At 40.3% G+C, this 18,784-nt stretch overlaps 1 protein-coding gene across 1 annotated transcript; it reads left to right on the plus strand.

Annotated features, from left to right (window-relative positions):
- The first annotated feature begins 1,742 nt into the window (after window positions 1-1,742).
- Window positions 1,743-17,787, plus strand: LOC133657046 (carcinoembryonic antigen-related cell adhesion molecule 5-like). Its single transcript, XM_062057930.1, has 5 exons — window positions 1,743-1,952; window positions 7,204-7,479; window positions 7,558-7,887; window positions 9,360-9,608; window positions 11,413-17,787. Exons 1-5 carry the CDS (start codon window positions 1,913-1,915, stop codon window positions 11,565-11,567), a joined length of 1,050 nt encoding a protein of 349 aa, XP_061913914.1. The 5' UTR covers window positions 1,743-1,912; the 3' UTR covers window positions 11,568-17,787.
- Window positions 17,788-18,784: the final 997 nt, after the last annotated feature.

Genomic DNA, 18,784 nt, shown 5'->3' on the forward strand with positions numbered 1-18,784 from the left:
CAGATTCTTTACCGAGTCACCTTGTGGAATTGTTTGGTTGTCAAATGTTAAGGTGGTATTATTAAATAGATGTTGGTGTCTAGCAGGACCGATAATCAGCATTTCCGTTTTCTTAGCGTTGAGTTGCAAAAAGTTAGCGGACATCCATTGTTTAATTTCATTAAGACACGCCTCCAGCTGACTACAGTCCGGCGTGTTGGTCAGCTTTAGGGGCATGTAGAGTTGAGTGTCATCAGCATAACAGTGAAAGCTAACACCGTACTTGCGTATGATGTCACCCAGCGGCAGCATGTAAATACTAAAGAGTGCAGGGCCAAGAACCGAACCCTGGGGAACTCCGCACGTTACCTTAACATAGTCCGAGGTCACATTGTTATGGGAGACGCACTGCATCCTGTCAGTAAGATAAGAGTTAAACCAAGACAAGGCTAAGTCTGACATACCAATACGTGTTTTGATACGCTCTAATAAAATATTATGATCGACGGTATCGAAAGCGGCGCTAAGATGAAGAAGCAGCAACATAGATGACATCCATGGTTAGCAATAGATCATTAGTCATTTTTGCGAGGGCTGTCTCCGTAGAGTGATTTGCCCTGAAACCGGATTGAAAAGGTTCACAGAGATTGTTAGTCACTAAGTGTTCATTTAGCTGCTGTGCAACAGTTTTTTCGAGAATTTTGGAAATAAACGGAAGGTGGGAGACCGGTCGGTAGTTTACCATGAGGTCAGGATCGAGGTTAGGTCTTTTGAGCAGAGGATGAATAACCGCTTTTTTGAATGCTAGGGGAACAGTGCCGGAGGAAAGTGATACGTTTATAATATTTAACACTGATGGACCTAATAATACAAACAGTTCCTTGATAAGTTTCCCAGGAAGTGGGTCAAGTAAACATGTTGTTTGTTTTATCCCACTTACACGCTGTAATAATTCCTCCAATGTTATTTCATCAAAAATAGAGAGACTATTTTGGAGGGCAGTGTCCGTCGTATATACAGTCGTATTTGTGTTAATAGAACCCAGTTGTAGCTGGGATGCGTTGTCTTTAATCTCCTTTCTAATGAGTTCAATTTTCTTATTAAAGAAATTCATAAAGTCATCTGCCGAGTGGGTGGAGCTACTGGGAGGAGTCCCTTGTTGGGTTAGCGATGCTACTGTACTAAACACAAATTTAGGATCGTTTTTGTTGAGGCGGATGAGATTTGAGTAGTATTTAGCTTTAGCTAAGGTAAGCATGCGTTTATAAGTTATTAAACTATCACTCCATGCTTGATGGAAAACCTCAAGTTTAGTCGCGCGCCATTTGCGTTCCAGTTTTCTACATGATAATTTATGAGCTGTAATTTCTTCTGTAAACCATGGGGTGCGCCTTTTAGGGGCCCTTTTTTGCTTTAGTGTGTGTGCTGCCTTCAAAGCCGTCGGGCAGAATGAAGCATGGACAGTTAACTCGTCAGTAGACTGTTTCCTTCCTCTCTGTCCGTATGAGCCACATTGCATGTAAATGAAGACAGACTTTATAGTTAATACACTCATAGTTTGCTGCCTTTTATTGAATATCAAGTCTCTCCTTGCGGCGTCTTGAACTAACCTGCAATTCAATGGCTTTTACGGCATGATTGAGTTGTCTAGCTCCGTCTTTGGGCAAGAAGGAAGCTCAGACATGTTTCTTCACCTTGTGTAACTTTTTAACTTTGCTCAATCTTTCCGGCGATGGACGAGTCATTGACGTCCATGTCGCCACTGACTACTTCCCGTGACGCAACGCTCAGATATCCCAGCATTGTTTGGGACACCTGAACGCAACAAACTTTCAGTCGAAGGACTGTCTCCAAGTTGACGGAATGCATCTTTTTTTTACATCTTTTTGAAGACAATTCAGCCGGGAAAGTGCTCATATTTGGCGACGTGGCGATGTGGTGCTTCATATTCATCTGCCTAGTCGGCTGTACAGGTACAACAACTTTTTATGTTGACTTACTTATACACCTGTGTTAGCATTAGCAATAGCTCATAGCTCAGCTACACACGATAGTAATAGCTTCTCTTTTCTGACACATTTATTAGCTTTTGTTTGTATACATACCAACTAAAATGACACTAAATACTTTGTCATGCCAAACTAATTTGACTGGGTGTGGATGTCTAGCAGGAACATGTTTCTGTTTGCTGCTTTTTTTAAACGCCATTTAACCCTGGCTTGCAATCACGTGACTTTAAGGCACTTCCAGGTTTCAGGTGGAGGGCAAGAGTCGATTCAGGTCTATTTTCATATATAAGGCGCACCGGATTATAAGGCGCATTAAAGGAGTCATATTATTATGATTATTTTCTAAAAGTGAAAGACTTCCTTGTGGCCTACATAACATGTAATGCTGGTTCTTTGCTCAAAATGTGACAAAAAAGACAGTTTCTTCAGGATGCACCATTTTGTGGGCGGTCTTATTGACGTGCCTCCACTTGGACAGCGTCATCTTTGTAGCGTGCAAGGACGGGAGTGGAAGAAGTGTCAAAAGATGGAGCTAACTGTTTTAATGACATTCACACTTTACTTCAATCAATAACGGAGCAGCATCTGCTCATCCGGAAACAACAACACCGGAAATGTGTCCCGTGAAAAACCGTCCCACCGGAACTCTCTAATAACTAAAGTCCCTTGGGTGAATAATGTAAACTCACTACACCGGTATGTTTTAGTGCTTTCATGGCGAGTTCACTGACAGATATAAGTAAGAACTTTACACTACAGGTCTATTTTCATATATAAGGCACACCGTATTATAAGGCGCATTAAAGGAGTCATATTATTATGATTATTTTCTAAACGTAAAATACTTCTTTGTGGTCTACATAACATGTAATGCTGGTTCTTTGCTCAAAATGTTGCATAGATGATGTTTTACACATCATCTTCAAGTCGCTTTTTGACAGTCTCTTCAGGATGCACCGTATTGTGGGCGGGTCTTATTTACATGCCTCCACTTGGACAGCGTCATCTTTGTTGTAGCGGTGTAGCGTGCAAGGACGGGAGTGGAAGAAGTGTCAAAAGATGGCGCTAACTGTTTTAATGACATTCACACTTTACTTCAGTCAATAACGGAGCAGCATCTCCTCATCCGTGGCTCACTAGTGCAACAACAACACCCGAAATGTGTCCCGTGACCGGAACTCTCTAATAAGTAAAGTTCCTTGGGTGAATAATTCAACTCACTACACCGGTATGTTTTAGTGCTTTCATGGTGAGTTTACTGACAGATATAAGTAAGAACTTTACATTACTTTATATTAGAAATGGCAACAGCAGAGGATGAATGTCACATAACAAGAAGATAGAGAAAAAGAAGAAGATTATCCACTACGGTGTCGGCACGGACTACAAAGGCGGACTTGCGCAATTTTTCAGGACTTATGCAGATCCCAAATACAGATCAGCAGGTACTAGAAGGTAAGAAAAGTTGCTTTTGCATAATATTGAGAAACGAAACGCCAAATAGTGTGTCTTACCTTATACACACACCATAATAATACTCCTATGCTGAAGCACACCAGGGCAGCACGGTGGCACAGGGGTTAGTGCATGTGCCTCACAATACAAAGGTCCTGAGTAGTCCTGAGTTCAATCCCGGGCTCGGGATCTTTCTGTGTGGAGTTTGCATGTTCTCCCCGTGACTGCGTGGGTTCCCTCCGGGTACAAAGACATGCACCTGGGGATAGGCCCCTCCCACCTCCAAAGACATGCACCTGGGGATAGGCCCCTCCCACCTCCAAAGACATGCACCTGGGGATAGGCCCCTCCCACCTCCAAAGACATGCACCTGGGGATAGGCCCCTCCCACCTCCAAAGACATGCACCTGGGGATAGGCCCCTCCCACCTCCAAAGACATGCACCTGGGGATAGGCCCCTCCCACCTCCAAAGACATGCACCGGGGGATATGTTGATTGGTAACATTAAATGGTCCCTAGTGTGTGAATGTTGTCTATCTGTGTTGGCCCTGTAATGAGGTGGCGACTTGTCCAGGGTGTACCCCGCCTTCCACCTGAATGCAGCTGAGATAGGCTCCAGCACCCCCCGCGACCCCAAAAGGGACAAGCGGTAGAAAATGGATGGATGGATGGATGAAGCACACCATACGGTGCAGCCTACACTTATCTCTTATGTTTGACTGCCATCTACTGGTCACACTTATCATTACACCATGTACCAAATAAAATTGGTTCAAGGTTGGTAAGCTCAATCAACCAAACTTATTCCCTACATTAGGCGCACCGGGTTATAAGGCGCACTGTCGAGTTTTGAGGGGAAAAAAAGATTTTAAGTGCGCCTTATAGTCTGGAAAATACGATACGCATTTGCAAGCATAAAAATGGCTAAATGTACTAAAAATAGCAATATTACAATAGTATTGGCCACTTTATGGATTATTTTGAAAAGAAACATACATACACAGCACTATTGACAATAACAAAAATGGCATGGCACTGAGGATTAAGAAAAAACGAGGCGTCCACACTGGAGAATAACTCAAATTAACGCCATCCAAAAAATAGTATAAAACATATTTTAAAATATATGTAAAATAGAATATATATATAGCTAGGTTGCAATCACAGGACCCAGAGGGACATCTGGGCAATTCTGGGTTTCAGGCGATGGTCTAGAGCAGGGCTATTGAACTGCATAATGAAGAGGGCCACAGTTTCAAGAGCCCAAAGACTCAGGGGCCGGACATGGAAATGTGGATGTTTTGTCAGAAAGTGCCTCCGCAGGTTATTTTTCTTTCAGACTGCGTTTACTTCATTGCAAAGTACACACATCTGCTTTCACGCCACACATGAATTATTCTGCCATCGTTACTCGTTCCCAACAGAAGCTCCAGAAGTTATGTTGAAGATTGATGTTCCTTAACATACATTTTTTCATTATAACTGCACATCAACATTTTAAAATGTGTGTGTCAACAAAAATAATGTAATAATAAAGCCTTAGTCTAAACAGGGCCTTAAAGGCCTACTGAAAGCCACTACTAGCGACCACGCAGTCTGATAGTTTATACATCAATGATGAAATCTTAACATTGCAACACATGCCAATACGGCCGGGTTAACTTATAAAGTGACATTTTAAATTTCCCGCCAAACTTCCGGTTGAAAAAGCCTTTGGAGGATGACGTATGCGCGTGACGTAGCCCGGGGAACAGGGGTATGTGTTCCCCATTGAATACAATACAAAAAAGCTCTGTTTTCATTTCATAATTCCACAGTATTCTGGACATCTGTGTTGGTGAATCTTTTGCAATTTGTTTAATGAACAATGGAGGCTGCAAAGAAGAAAGCTGTAGGTGGGATCGGTGTATTAGCGGCTGGCTGTAGCAACACAACAAGGACTACTTACTTGGATAGCAGACGCCTAGCCGATGCTAGCCGCGGCCACCGCACGGTGTCCTTCGTCGCGCCGTCGATCGCTGGAACGCAGGTGAGCACGGGTGTTGATGAGCAGATGAGGGCTGGCTGGCGTAGGTGGAGCGCTAATGTTTTTAGCATAGCTCTGTGAGGTCCGGTTGCTAAGTTAGCCTTAGCGTCGTTAGCAACAGCATTGTTAAGCTTTGCCAGGCTGAGATCTATTAACCGTGTAGTTACATGTACATGGTTTAATAGTATTGTTGATCTTCTGTCTATCCTTCCAGTCAGGGATTTATTTTTGTTTCTATCTGCATTTGAGAACGATGCTATCACGTTAGCTCAGTAGCTAAAGAGCTTCGCCGATGTATTGTCGTGGAGATAAAAGGCACTGTGAATGTCCATTTCGCGTTCTCGACTCTCATTTTCAAGAGGATATAGTATCCCAGGTGGTTTAAAATACAAATCCGTGATCCACAATAGAAAAAGGAGAGAGTGTGGAATCCAATGAGCCAGCTTGTACCTAAGTTACGGTCAGAGCGAAAAAAAATATGTATTTCACTGCATTCTAGTCCGTCACTCTAACGTTCCTCATCCACGAATCTTTCATCCTCGCTCAAATTAATGGGGCAATCGTCGCTTTCTCGGTCCGAATAGCTCTAGCTGCGTTGAAAACAATAGGAAAATATGAGGGAGTGAACAACTGACAACGTCACGCTACTTCCGGTAGGGGCAAGGTTTTTTTTTATCAGAGACCAAAAGTTGCAAACTTTATCGACGTTGTTCTATACTAAATCCTTTCAGCAAAAATATGGCAATATCGCAAAATGATCAAGTATGACACATAGAATGGATCTGCTATTCCCGTTTAAATAAAACAATTTCATTTCAGTAGGCCTTTAAAGTGGAACTGCACTTTTTTTTTTTACCTATTGCTCACAATCACTATGAAAGACAAAACAGTGGAGGTTTTTTAAATTATTTTTTTAATGCATTCTAACTCATAAATAAAAGTCTGCTTAGAGCGGAGCCAATGGGAGGTCCTCTATTCATCCCATAAAACCCAATAAAAAACATGCAAAAAGCGCCAATATACTGCAGCTGTGACTTGAATATTAACCAAGTATTAGTGATATTGTTATTATAAGTGCTAACGCAGACTAACTATTTATAGCGGTGCTTGTGTGCCAATGTCATGATCGACTGATGAGCCGCTTCCTTGCTCGTCAGACTTTATTGCAGATCATAAGTCATGCCTCTTACCTGGATAGTAGAAGGACCAGGACGTATTCTGACAAGTTGCTACACTTTGACAGCCATTTTAATGGTGAGAACGACACCAAAAGACGCTTGAGTCATTCGTCATCTAAATGGGAATATAGGAACATTTTAGCAGTCGACATCCTAATAACAGCAGACTTTGTACAGTAAGTGATTTTTTATTATGTTTTTCAGCTCTCGTGAAGGCTGCAGTGAGGAATAATCAGTGATGAAGAAAAAAAAAGCCAACATCGTGGTGTGTTTTTTAAATGAATGCGTTGTGTTTGCTTAAATTGAGCAAAATAGGTAAATATATGTACATCATGTCTTTAAAACTTTAATGGAGGTGTCGGGATGTTTTTAAGGGCTTTATAGGCAGAATAGAGCGGCTCCGATAAGTTCCATTTTAAGCGGACTTTTATTTCAGTTTATTTAGGAGTTAAAAAACAATTCCATCCGTGGTCACGTCTCATGATTGTGAAGGACAGGCAAAATTCCCCAAAAAGTGCAGTTGACCTTCAAGCCTCTGCTTGTGTGTCCTTCCAGCAAAGACGGCGAGCGCCTCCTGTCCGGTGGAAATGAGTCCCGGGGAAGTGGTGGTGCCCTTCGGCGGCTTCTTCTCCGTCACCTGCAGGGCCTTATCTGACCAAGTGAGAGGTATGGGCTGGGAGTCTCCATTTGGGGGCACCGGATTTAAGGAGGGCGTGACCAACGTCACCTTGCACGTCGACTCCTTGAGAGGATGGCGAGTGAACACAATCTGCTTCGCCAACCTCAGAAACGGCACTCAGTGCTCCAAGATTCTCCCCGTCACCGCTTACAGTCAGTAGACATTTTGTTTAGCTTTGACTTTACCCCGCCTTTCTAAACCGCCTCACGTTTGTCACTGCTCTGTTGCAGAAATGGCCGACAACGTGACCATAAGTAGCGAGTACGCCGCCAAGCCCATGATGGAGGACTTTATTTATTCCTTTTATTGTCGGGTTATAAAGGTAGCGCCGGCACGTAAGGTCACGGTGCAGTGGTTCAAGGGGAACCAAAGCTTAGACCTGATGCCAGAACCAGGGGTTGGGAATCATGAGCCGGTGGATTTGATGTTCAAGCAGGATCTGCAGCTCCTAGGTGAGGACGATGGAGCGCAGGTGCGCTGTGAGGCCACGCTCGACCTGCGGCCATCAGGGCCCAGACTTCACGCCGTGTCCTCTGAGCCAATCCAGCTGATTGTGCTTTGTAAGTTGGGAAGTTTTTCTAACCGGGGTCACTGGGGATGTGCCGATCCATCGTTGGACGATTTGTGTGAAAAAGTATCGGCTGATCTTATTTATGTATGATAATGGGCAGCATAAAAGTGTGATGGCAACATCCCCACTGGTCTCCTCTCGCTGCCTGTAAAAGCCACTTATTATTCTATTTTATATATATATATATATATATATATATATATATATATATATATATATATATATATATATATATATATATATATATATATATATATATATATTAGTATATGTATATATATATATATATATATATACATATATGTATATGTGTATATATATCTATATGTATGTGTATATATGTACACTACCGTTCAAAAGTTTGGGGTCACCCAAACAATTTAGTGGAATAGCCTTCATTTCTAAGAACAAGAATAGACTGTCGAGTTTCAGATGAAAGTTCTCTTTTTCTGGCCATTTTGAGCGTTTAATTGACCCCACAAATGTGATGCTCCAGAAACTCAATCTGCTCAAAGGAAGGTCAGTTTTGTAGCTTCTGTAACGAGCTAAAGTGTTTTCGGATGTGTGAACATGATTGCACAAGGGTTTTCTAATCATCAATTAGCCTTCTGAGCCAATGAGCAAACACATTGTACCATTAGAACACTGGAGTGATAGTTTCTGGAAATGGGCCTCTATACACCTATGTAGATATTGCACCAAAAAGCAGACATTTGCAGCTAGAATAGTCATTTACCACATTAGCAATGTATAGAGTGTATTTCTTTAAAGTTAAGACTAGTTTAAAGTTATCTTCATTGAAAAGTACTGTGCTTTTCCTTCAAAAATAAGGACATTTCCATGTGACCCCAAACTTTGAACGGTAGTGTATGTATGTATGTATGTGTGTATATATATGTGCATGTATATATGTATATGTGTGTATATATATGTATATGCATGTATGTGTATATATATATATATATATATATATATATATATATATATATATGTATATGTGTGTGTATGTATATGCATGTATGTGTATATATATATATATATATGTATATGTGTGTGTATATATGTGTATGTATATGCATGTATGTGTATATATATATATATATATATATATATATATATATATATATATATATGTGTGTATATGTGTGTGTATATATGTGTATGTATATGCATGTATGTATGCATATGTATGGATATATGCATGTGTGTGGATATATACATATATACAGACATATATCATCTTTTTGACTATTTATATTACTATATTATTGTGTATGCACCTTGGGGGATTTGCTCCAATTTCGTTATTTGAACCTGTTCACTGTAATAATGACAATATTCTATTCTATTATTATCTTATGTATGACATTGGGCAGCATAAAAGTGTGATGGCAACATCCCCACTGGTCTCCTCTCACTGCCTGTAACAGCAAATTGTCTGACGCCATCTTTCATGGACAGATCGGCCCACCTTCCACCAAGATGATGAGAACCTGTCACTTCCTGTCGGGGGCAACATGACTCTAAACTGCAGGGCCCGGGGAAACCCAGCGCCACAATACAGCTGGACTCTCCCGGCCCCCCTGAAGATGAGGACGGAAAATCAAGCCATCCTGACCTCGTCTTTCCAGCATCCTGGCACTTACCAGTGCACCGCCGCCAATTCCCAGGGCGCCGCTGTCAAACGCTTCACAGTCAGCGAAGCTCCAAGTAAGACCTTTTTTCACAATTCTTACCTCCGAGCTACGTAAGGCGCAGGGCCGGCCCGTGGCATAAACGGCTCTTTAGGGCCACAACCTCGAGGGGGGGCCACATGGTCATGGCCTGGGCTTTTCTTTTCTTTTCTTTTATTATTCGGGCAGTTATAAAACCATAAAAGTTCATATAAAATCAATGTTGTAGGAATGTGTAACTCTACTTAAACAAGAAACATGTTGTATTTATTCTGGTTGCAGCACACTTCAGTTCATATGAGGTGATAAAAGAAGGTAAACATATGAGGTGATAAAAGAAGGTAAACATATGAGGTGATAAAAGAAGGTAAACATATGAGGTGATAAAAGAAGGTAAACATAGGTGATAAAAGAAGGTAAACATATGAGGTGATAAAAAAAGGTAAACATGAGGTGATAAAAGAAGGTAAACATATGAGGTGATAAAAGAAGGTAAACATATGAGGTGATAAAAGAAGGTAAACATATGAGGTGATAAAAGAAGGTAAACATATGAGGTGATAAAAAAAGGTAAACATGAGGTGATAAAAGAAGGTAAACATATGAGGTGATAAAAGAAGGTAAACATGATACATCTATTTGCAGCAGTTGTGTTCAAGTTCAATACTACATCATCGTGGTGTGTTCAAGGAACCTCAATTAAAGTTCAAAACAGAGGCGTCACTAGTTTTGAAAGACAGGTAGATGCTCTAATTATTCTCCACTAATGATCATTTTTCTATTTACCTTATTTTACCTTTACTTATTTTACCATCTATTTACCTTTTACTTACTTCTTTTACCTTCTATATTCATTATTTTATCTACCTTCTGTTTACCTTTTAATTATCTTTAATACCTTTTACTTCTTGTACCTTCAACATACCTTCTTTTACATTTGATGTTATTTGAATGACCTTGTTTTACTCTTTTATCGTCTATATTCCTTCTTGTACCTTTACATTTATCCTTTTTACCCTTTATTTACTCATTTCACATTTAGTTGACCTTATTTTTCTTTTTATTTACCTTCTTTTATCTTTTTCACCTTTTTCTTTTAGCTTCTATACTCCTTCTTTTACCTTTTTATTTGCCCCATTTTACCTTTTATTTACCTATATCACCTGTTATTGACTTATTTACCTTCAATTTACCTTCTTTTCAATTGTATTCACCTTTTACCAGTTATTTACCTTCGTTTGCATTTTTCTTATCTTCTTTTACCTATTGTATACCCTCTTTTCCTTTTCTTTACATTTCTTTACCTATTATTTACCTTATTTTACCTTTTTTTTATCTTGTTTTGCTTGTTTAACCTTCTTTTGCCTTATTTTGTTGTCTAGTATTTAACTTTTTTACATTCTATTTAACTTCTTTTACCTTCAATTGACCTTTAAAAAAAAAATTGTACCTTTTATTTATCTTCTTTTGTGTTCTATATTACTTGTTTTACCTTTTTTATTTAACTTATTTTTTTTACCTTTTATTCACCTTCTTTTACCTTTTTTTTTTAAACCTTCTACTTACCTTCTTTTATTTACTTAGTAAGGTTTTTACATGTGTTTTAAAAAGCTACTTTCAAGTCAATAAGGAGGTATTTAGTGCATGTAAATATGTGGGCTCTTCAGGAGTGTAATAATGATAATAAAGAAGCAATATTAAACATAATCTGATTTAGGGCCACCCAATTTGACGGGCCAGCCCTGGTAAGGCCTGTGGAATGTGGCATGTCGCTGAAGAAGAGGAACTATCAGTTATTCAATAGTTGACGCACAATGATGAAAAACTCCTGTCTTCCGCAGGGGATCGAACAACCTTCACAACGCTGGTGGTCGTGTTTGTGGCTTTGGGAGTTCTTCTCGCCATCGGCGGCCTTTTATCTGTCACTCCTCATGGAATGTTTTCTTGCAAAAAGAGCAGCTATATTAGTGGACGACCCACGTCTGGTCCCGTATGATTTTGTCCCCCATAGCTTTATAATGAATGCTTTAGGTCGAAGGGGTGTGACCTATACAGCTTGCTCATAAGTCCTACTCATGCACTTCTTTGTTTACATGACTGAGATTGTATTCTTCTACCCTACTGTGCCACAGTTGGCTGCATGCGTGTTTTTGCAACCCTCAAAATCCAACGCCTTCATCAACACTAATAGAAATCATTTGTCAACTGTCACAGCCACATTTTTTAAATAACATTTAAACATGCTTAACATTGATAATAGTGCGCACATAAGTCAGGCGCAGTCTACACAATTATTCAATTGACTTGCCTCTTAAAGGCAATTGGAGTGCAGTACTTGTTTGTGACCAGCTGAGGCACTGTTCATTCACTCTGACTAGTTCGCTGTCTAGGGAAGAACAACATAACATTACACAATAATAATATGGGCTGCTCGCATTGCAGCAGGCCCATAATGACAACTCTATGGCACAACTTCTCAGGGCTGCATTGCTCTGCTCGGTTCACCACTGGCATGGAAACAGGAGTTCAGAACACTACAAATATAGTAGTTGGTTGTGAATTATCCCAATAATTGATCTATTTTATGCGTGGGTTCCCTCCGGGTACTCCGGCTTCCTCCCACCTCCAAAGACATGCACCTGGGGATAGGCCCCTCCCACCTCCAAAGACATGCACCTGGAGATAGGCCCCTCCCACCTCCAAAGACATGCACCTGGAGATAGGCCCCTCCCACCTCCAAAGACATGCACCTGGGGATAGGTTGATTGACCACACTCAATTGGCCCTAGTGTGTGAATGTGAGTGTGAATGTTGTCTATCTGTGTTGGCCCTGTGATGAGGTGGCGACTTGTCCAGGGTGTACCCCGCCTTCCGCCCGATTGTAGCTGAGATAGGCTCCAGCGCCCCCCGCGACCCCGAAGGGAATAAGTGGTAGAAAATGGGGGTGGGGTAATTATATTGCACTGCAAGCAGCCCATATTATTATTGCTCATACTTGGACTTTTATTATTATAGTTCCGCACATTTCCTTTTTTACGATTAATACAAGACGAATCGGCCAACAAACCCCCCACGTGTGTGTTACACCGTCGGAATGGTCTCGCTCGCGCCGACAGCGGTACTTTAAGTTGGGAACATTTCGCGTCACCATGCCAACGCTACTCACAAATAAATGAATAAAACGGGCCAATTTAATGGGTACGTACCCTTTTAATGGACGACTGCTTTGAGACAAACGCCAAAAAGGCAAGATGACCTCCTCTTGTAGCTCAGCCATACTTTCACGGAGCTCGGTGCTTAACGTCTCATTTTGTTCACACACTTGTCTACTTTAACCATGGCTAAAAAAAAGATGTACGTCCTACTTTTGGTTTTGGCTGGATGTCCATCGCAAGGAAGGCTAGCTCTGTTGTTAATTTTGTACAGTTAAAGTAGCAATGATTGTCACACACACACACACTAGGTGTGGCCAAATGATTCTCTGCAATTGACCCATCACCCTTGATCACCTCCTGGGAGGTGAGGGGAGCAGTGTTAGTTACACCTAAAACTCACGGATTCGGACACTCGGCACCATCTAATTAGTACGGTGGCTTCAGACGACCCCCAACCAGAGGTCCAGGACACAGATAACAGGCCCATCAAAATTTCCGCGAACATTTTCTAGTAATTTTTATTGTTGTCCTAGCCATGTTGTACAGAGCAGCCTGAACACTCATGCATGCAACAAATGGCAGATTTGTTTAAGATATTCAGTTGCCTGGTTATTGTCAACTTGCCTTAGCAGTACATACTTGTCGCAAGGATGAGTATTGAATTACAGTTCTTTCCAATTATAAAACACTAGGGGTGTAACGGTACACAAAAATTTGGGTTCGGTACGTACTTCGGTTTAGAGGTCACGGTTCGGTTCATTTTCGGTACAGTAAGAAAACAACAAAATATACATTTTTTGGTTATTTATTTACCAAATTTGCAAAATCTTCCACCAAAAATATTTTTCTTAGTGTAATATTTGATGTGAAGTAATGGGAACCTTGGATAGGTCAATAATTCATAACAACATTGATTTTGATTCAATATTATGTTTTGAGCAATGACAGTTTGAAAGAAAAAAAAAACAGCTTTGTTTTATTAGTCAACATTGCAACTTTTTCTAAATGACATTTCACCTTTAAGCTTTTTTATTTCACTTTTGTTATGTTTTTGTTTGTTTATTTGAATAGTATTTTTAGAATGTGCCGTGGGCCTTTAAAACATTAGCTGTGGGCCGACCATGGCCTCCGGGACACACTTTTGACACCCCTGCTATAGATAATAAAAAATGAAATGTGATAAATCTATGGATAAAAAGCAGAGCCTGGCGACGCATGCACGTTTATCATAACTCTCTCTCTCTCTCTCTCTCTGCCCCTCCCTCACCAATGCTGCTGTTTGTTTTGTTTTTAACCCCTTCTTAACCCTGAGCGTACATTGAAAATACACGCAACCCTAACTCAAAATGCCGGACATTTGAGGCATTTAAGAAACTCCGCCCTGACAGCCCCGCAAAAGAGGACATGTCCGGTGAAAAGAGGACGTATGGTCAGTCTACCCTAGCTCGTTAGCTGCTAGCATGCCGTGTGTTGTGCCTCGGTGTGCATTGTTTACACAACGTGCGTTACGCTACTTAATATGTCCGTGTGGAAACTCGTTCGGTACACCTCCGAACCGAACCGGAACCCCTGTACCGAAACAGTTCAATACAAATACACGTACCGTTACACCCCTATAAAACACAATAATACAACACAATTTTGCAAACCAGTGTTAATACAATTCACAAAACCACACACCCAAACTGCAAAAAACCTCCTATAGCCTGCAAAATGCAACCAAAACGGCATATAGCATTGTCAATATCAAACTTTCACACCAAGTGGCACACACGTCATGCATATTACCAGATTTTTGTCTAACCAACTACACACTGTTGGGCATAATGTCAAGCACTCTCATCTTTAGTGTGCTTGCAGTAACACTAAAATAGTACAACTTGTAGAAAAGTCTTCAGATTGTTCACATGCCCAGACATATTTACAGATTGTACAGTACAGGCCAAAGGTTTGGACACACCGATCATTCCATGCAATGTTTTCTTTATTTACATTGCAGATTTTCACATCAAAACTATGAATGAACACATGTGGAGTTATGTACTTAACAAAAGAAGGTGAAATGACTGAAAACATGTTTGATATTCAAATAGCCACCCTTTGCTCTGATGACTGCTTTGCACACTCTCGGCATTCTCTCTATGAGCTTCAAGAGGTAGTCACCTGAAATGGTTTTCACTTCAAAAGTGCTTGAAGCTCATGGAGAGAATGCCAAGAGTGTGCAAAGCAGTAATCAGCAGAGGTGGGACCAAGTCATTGCTTTGCAAGTCACAAGTAAGTCTCAAGTCTTTGCCCTCAAGTCTCGAGTCAAGTCCCGAGTCAAGACAGGCAAGTCCCGAGTCAAGTCCAAAGTCAAGACTGGAAAGTCTCAAGTCGAGTCCCAAGTCCTGCATTTTGAGTTTCGAGTCCTTTCAAGTCCTTTTAACCACAGACTAATATTTTTACACAGATTGTGTATGCTTTTAAAACGCTGTATTTATTTATTAAAACAAGTGCATTTGAAATTGCAGGAAAAAAAATAGTGCTGACATTGCAATTCATAATAGCACTATTAACCAGTCATTTTAATAGTTTAAACAATTTTAAACATTTAACTCATTCCTTTCCAGAATAAACACATTTGCAAAAACAAACATTAACATACGATTGGTTGTATTTTATGAAAATAATATTACCACAGAGTTGAGAAGGAGCAAAGATCTTCAATATTTGTATGTGAAAATCACAAATAAATCTTCTGGGGGAGGATGACCCCCCTAAAACACAATTCACCAGCCGCCACTGATTATGATGCATTCTCATTTTAGGCAAAATATAAGACAATACTTTCTTAACAGTATAATTCTAACCAGGAATAAGTTTTCAAATAACAATATTCAAATACTAACATTGTTGGGTAAGACAGCATTTGGTTTTATTCTGAATGTAGTGAAACAAATTGGTGGTTTAGCTGATATAAAGACTTTCAGGTGTTTATATATGTTTAAGTATTTGGCAGACGCTTTTATCCAAAGCGACACATAAAAAATACATATAAAACAATCACTGTAAACATGATCATTTAAGGGAAGAATGTAATACAAAATATCAATACAAAGTGTCAAGACAGAATAAACTCTCTGCTGCTGCAACAACAGAGATACAGTCTATAGGTCTCTAAGATATATAGATATCTAATGTATTCATACATTGTTTATGTAGGACATACGCATGTATATATAACCTAATCATATTGTTTCTTCAATTTAAAAATAGCTTACCGTTTTTTCCCTCTTCTCTGGGATTATATTCCCAGTTTTGATCTCGGACGTCTGGTCACTTATAGCGTATAAGAATATTATATTACTGTTAAGCAAACTATGAATAATAAAACTCGCCAAAACATGTGTCCGTTATCATAGCTACACGTATGACAAAAAACCGCGTGAAAATCAGTGGTATTCAGTGAGGTAAAATGAATGAAATGCGTTGACAGTTCATTGCTCCTGCCAAATGAATTGCACTGAGTGGAGCGGATCACCACTCCAAGATGGCGGCCCCGCGTCTCGTCTGCGCCAGTAGACAGTAGCGCTCCATGCTGCGTACCCTTATAAGATGTCTATGGGTATAACGTTAGCAGTGAGTTTACAGCCTCACTGATTTAACTACACAGCAAATAAAAGTCATGTTACTTAGCCAATAAACGTTAGCTTACATTCAAAACTTACCCTTCTTTGTGCAACTTCAAATGTCGAATGAAGTTGGAAGTTGTTGCGTCTCCGTCTGTAATATTCCAACTGCGTGATTTGCATACGCAATTCGTTTTTTGTTGACCAAGTCGTAGTTTTTATACCCGAACGAAACCAACTTTGGCATAATTGTTTCTCACTGCCGCATTGTTTGACAACTCATGTTCGGTGGTTGTCCTGCAATTGGATTGGATGAGAGCTGTGTGATGAAAACAACGTAGATCTAATTTGATTGGCTGTTGTACTGACAGCACACACGCTGACAAGCAGCACACACGCTAATAGACAGACAGACACGTATAAAATGAAAGATACGGAGCGCTCCCAAATAACTTTTTAAGCTTTGGGTTTTGGGGAAAGTAGCAAGTCATGTCAAGTCAAAAGGCTCAAGTCCAAGTGAAGTCACAAGTCATTGATGTTAAAGTCTAAGTCCAGTTGCAAGTCTCTTTACATTTTGTCAAGTCGAGTCTAAAGTCATCAAATTCATGACTCGAGTCTGACTCGAGTCCAAGTCATGTGACTCGAGTCCACACCTCTGGTAATCAGAGCATAAGAAGTTCAAGACCTCCAAATGTGGTCCTCAAAAACAACACCTGAGATGCATGTTGCCATCAAACAGCCTTGATGTTATAAGTACAATACTTACAGGACTGGCACATTCAACTTAATGGCAAAGACTGCTTCCTGACTACAGCAACACACTTAGGACAAACTCAAATTAATGCATAGGAGACTCAGATGTGTAAAAAAACCAAACGAGATAACAACTGGACAGCCCAGTTATTATAAGCGCAGTGTTAAATGATTATTAAATTGAACATTTATTACCACATGAACACACAAAAAGGTACTGGAAATTGGTACCGTTGAGCACCAATATGGTATCCCTTTAGGAATGTCCGATAATGGCTTTTTGCCGATATTCGATAGTCCAACTCTTTAATTACCGATACCGATATCAACCGATATATGCAGTCGTGGAATTAACACATTATTATGCCTAATTTGGACAACCAGGTATGGTGAAGATAAGGTACTTTTAAAAAAATTAGTAAAATAATATAAATAAATTAAAAACATTTTCTTGAATAAAAAAGAAAGTAAAACAATATAAAAACAGTTACATAGAAACTAGTAATGAATGAAAATGAGTAAAATGAAGTGTTAAAGGTTAGTACTATTAGTGGAGCAGCAGCACGCACAATCATGTGTGCTTACGGACTGTATCCCTTGCAGACTGTATTGATATATATTGATATATAATGTAGGAAGCAGAATATTAATAACAGAAAGAAACAACCCTTTTGTGTGAATGAGTGTAAATGGGGGAGGGAGGGAGGGAGGTTTTTTGGTTTGGTGCACTAATTGTAAGTGTATCTTGTGTTTTTTATGTGGATTTAATTAAAAAAAAAAAAAAAAACGATACCGATAATAAAAAAACCGATACCAATAATTTCCGATATTACATTTTAACGCATATATCGGCCGATAATATCGGCAGGCCGATATTATCGGACATCTCTAATTCCCTTGTATTGGTTCAAGTGTGAAAGGTACCCGGCCCCAGCTTCCAACACCTTTCATTTGTACTTCTATGGTTATCATCACGCATTTCCGTCCTCTTCGGTACCGTGCAGTGGTGGCAGCTGTTTTGTACGACTTTTTAAAAATGTTCCCCCAGTTTTTCACTTTGAGTTTTAAGGTCCCAAGTTTTTTAATGCATGCTGCTGCATCTTCTTCTTCTTCTTCTTCTTCTTCTTCTTCTGTGAAGGTGCTTTATGAAGCACAAGCAATGAATTGCACTGAGAGTCCTATTTTATATCAACATGTTCAAACTTGCTAAATATGAGCTATTAAAATGGACAAAACAATGACAAACGTTGACTTTTTGAGTGAGGTAAATCACACGGATCTTTACATTCCGTTCCCGTCGACTTCAGGTGACGACGGCACTGTACGCTCAGCCTGCGTTGCCATGACAACTTGGCTCCGGGAGGCTTCCGCTCATTTTCATAGCGGACAAACCCGCGCAGGAGTTGAAGTGCATAAAGTGCTTTCGCCGAGGCCGGGTTATGTACGGCGTGCAATTTGAGTTTTGCAGCTGCGCACGCTATAAATAACAGCAGAGAAGCATCGGATTACGCGTGCAGCTGATAGGCTGCGTGCAGCTGATAGGCTGCTGCGTGCAGCTGATAGGCTACTGCGTGCAGCTCATAGGCTGCTGCGTGCAGCTGATAGGCTGCTGCGTGCAGCTGATAGGCTGCTGCGTGCAGCTGATAGGCTGCTGCGTGCAGCTGATAGGCTGCTGCGTGCAGCTGATAGGCTGCTGC

Source organism: Entelurus aequoreus, linkage group LG09 (assembly GCF_033978785.1).
Source record: "Entelurus aequoreus isolate RoL-2023_Sb linkage group LG09, RoL_Eaeq_v1.1, whole genome shotgun sequence".
Lineage (NCBI taxonomy): Eukaryota > Metazoa > Chordata > Actinopteri > Syngnathiformes > Syngnathidae > Entelurus > Entelurus aequoreus.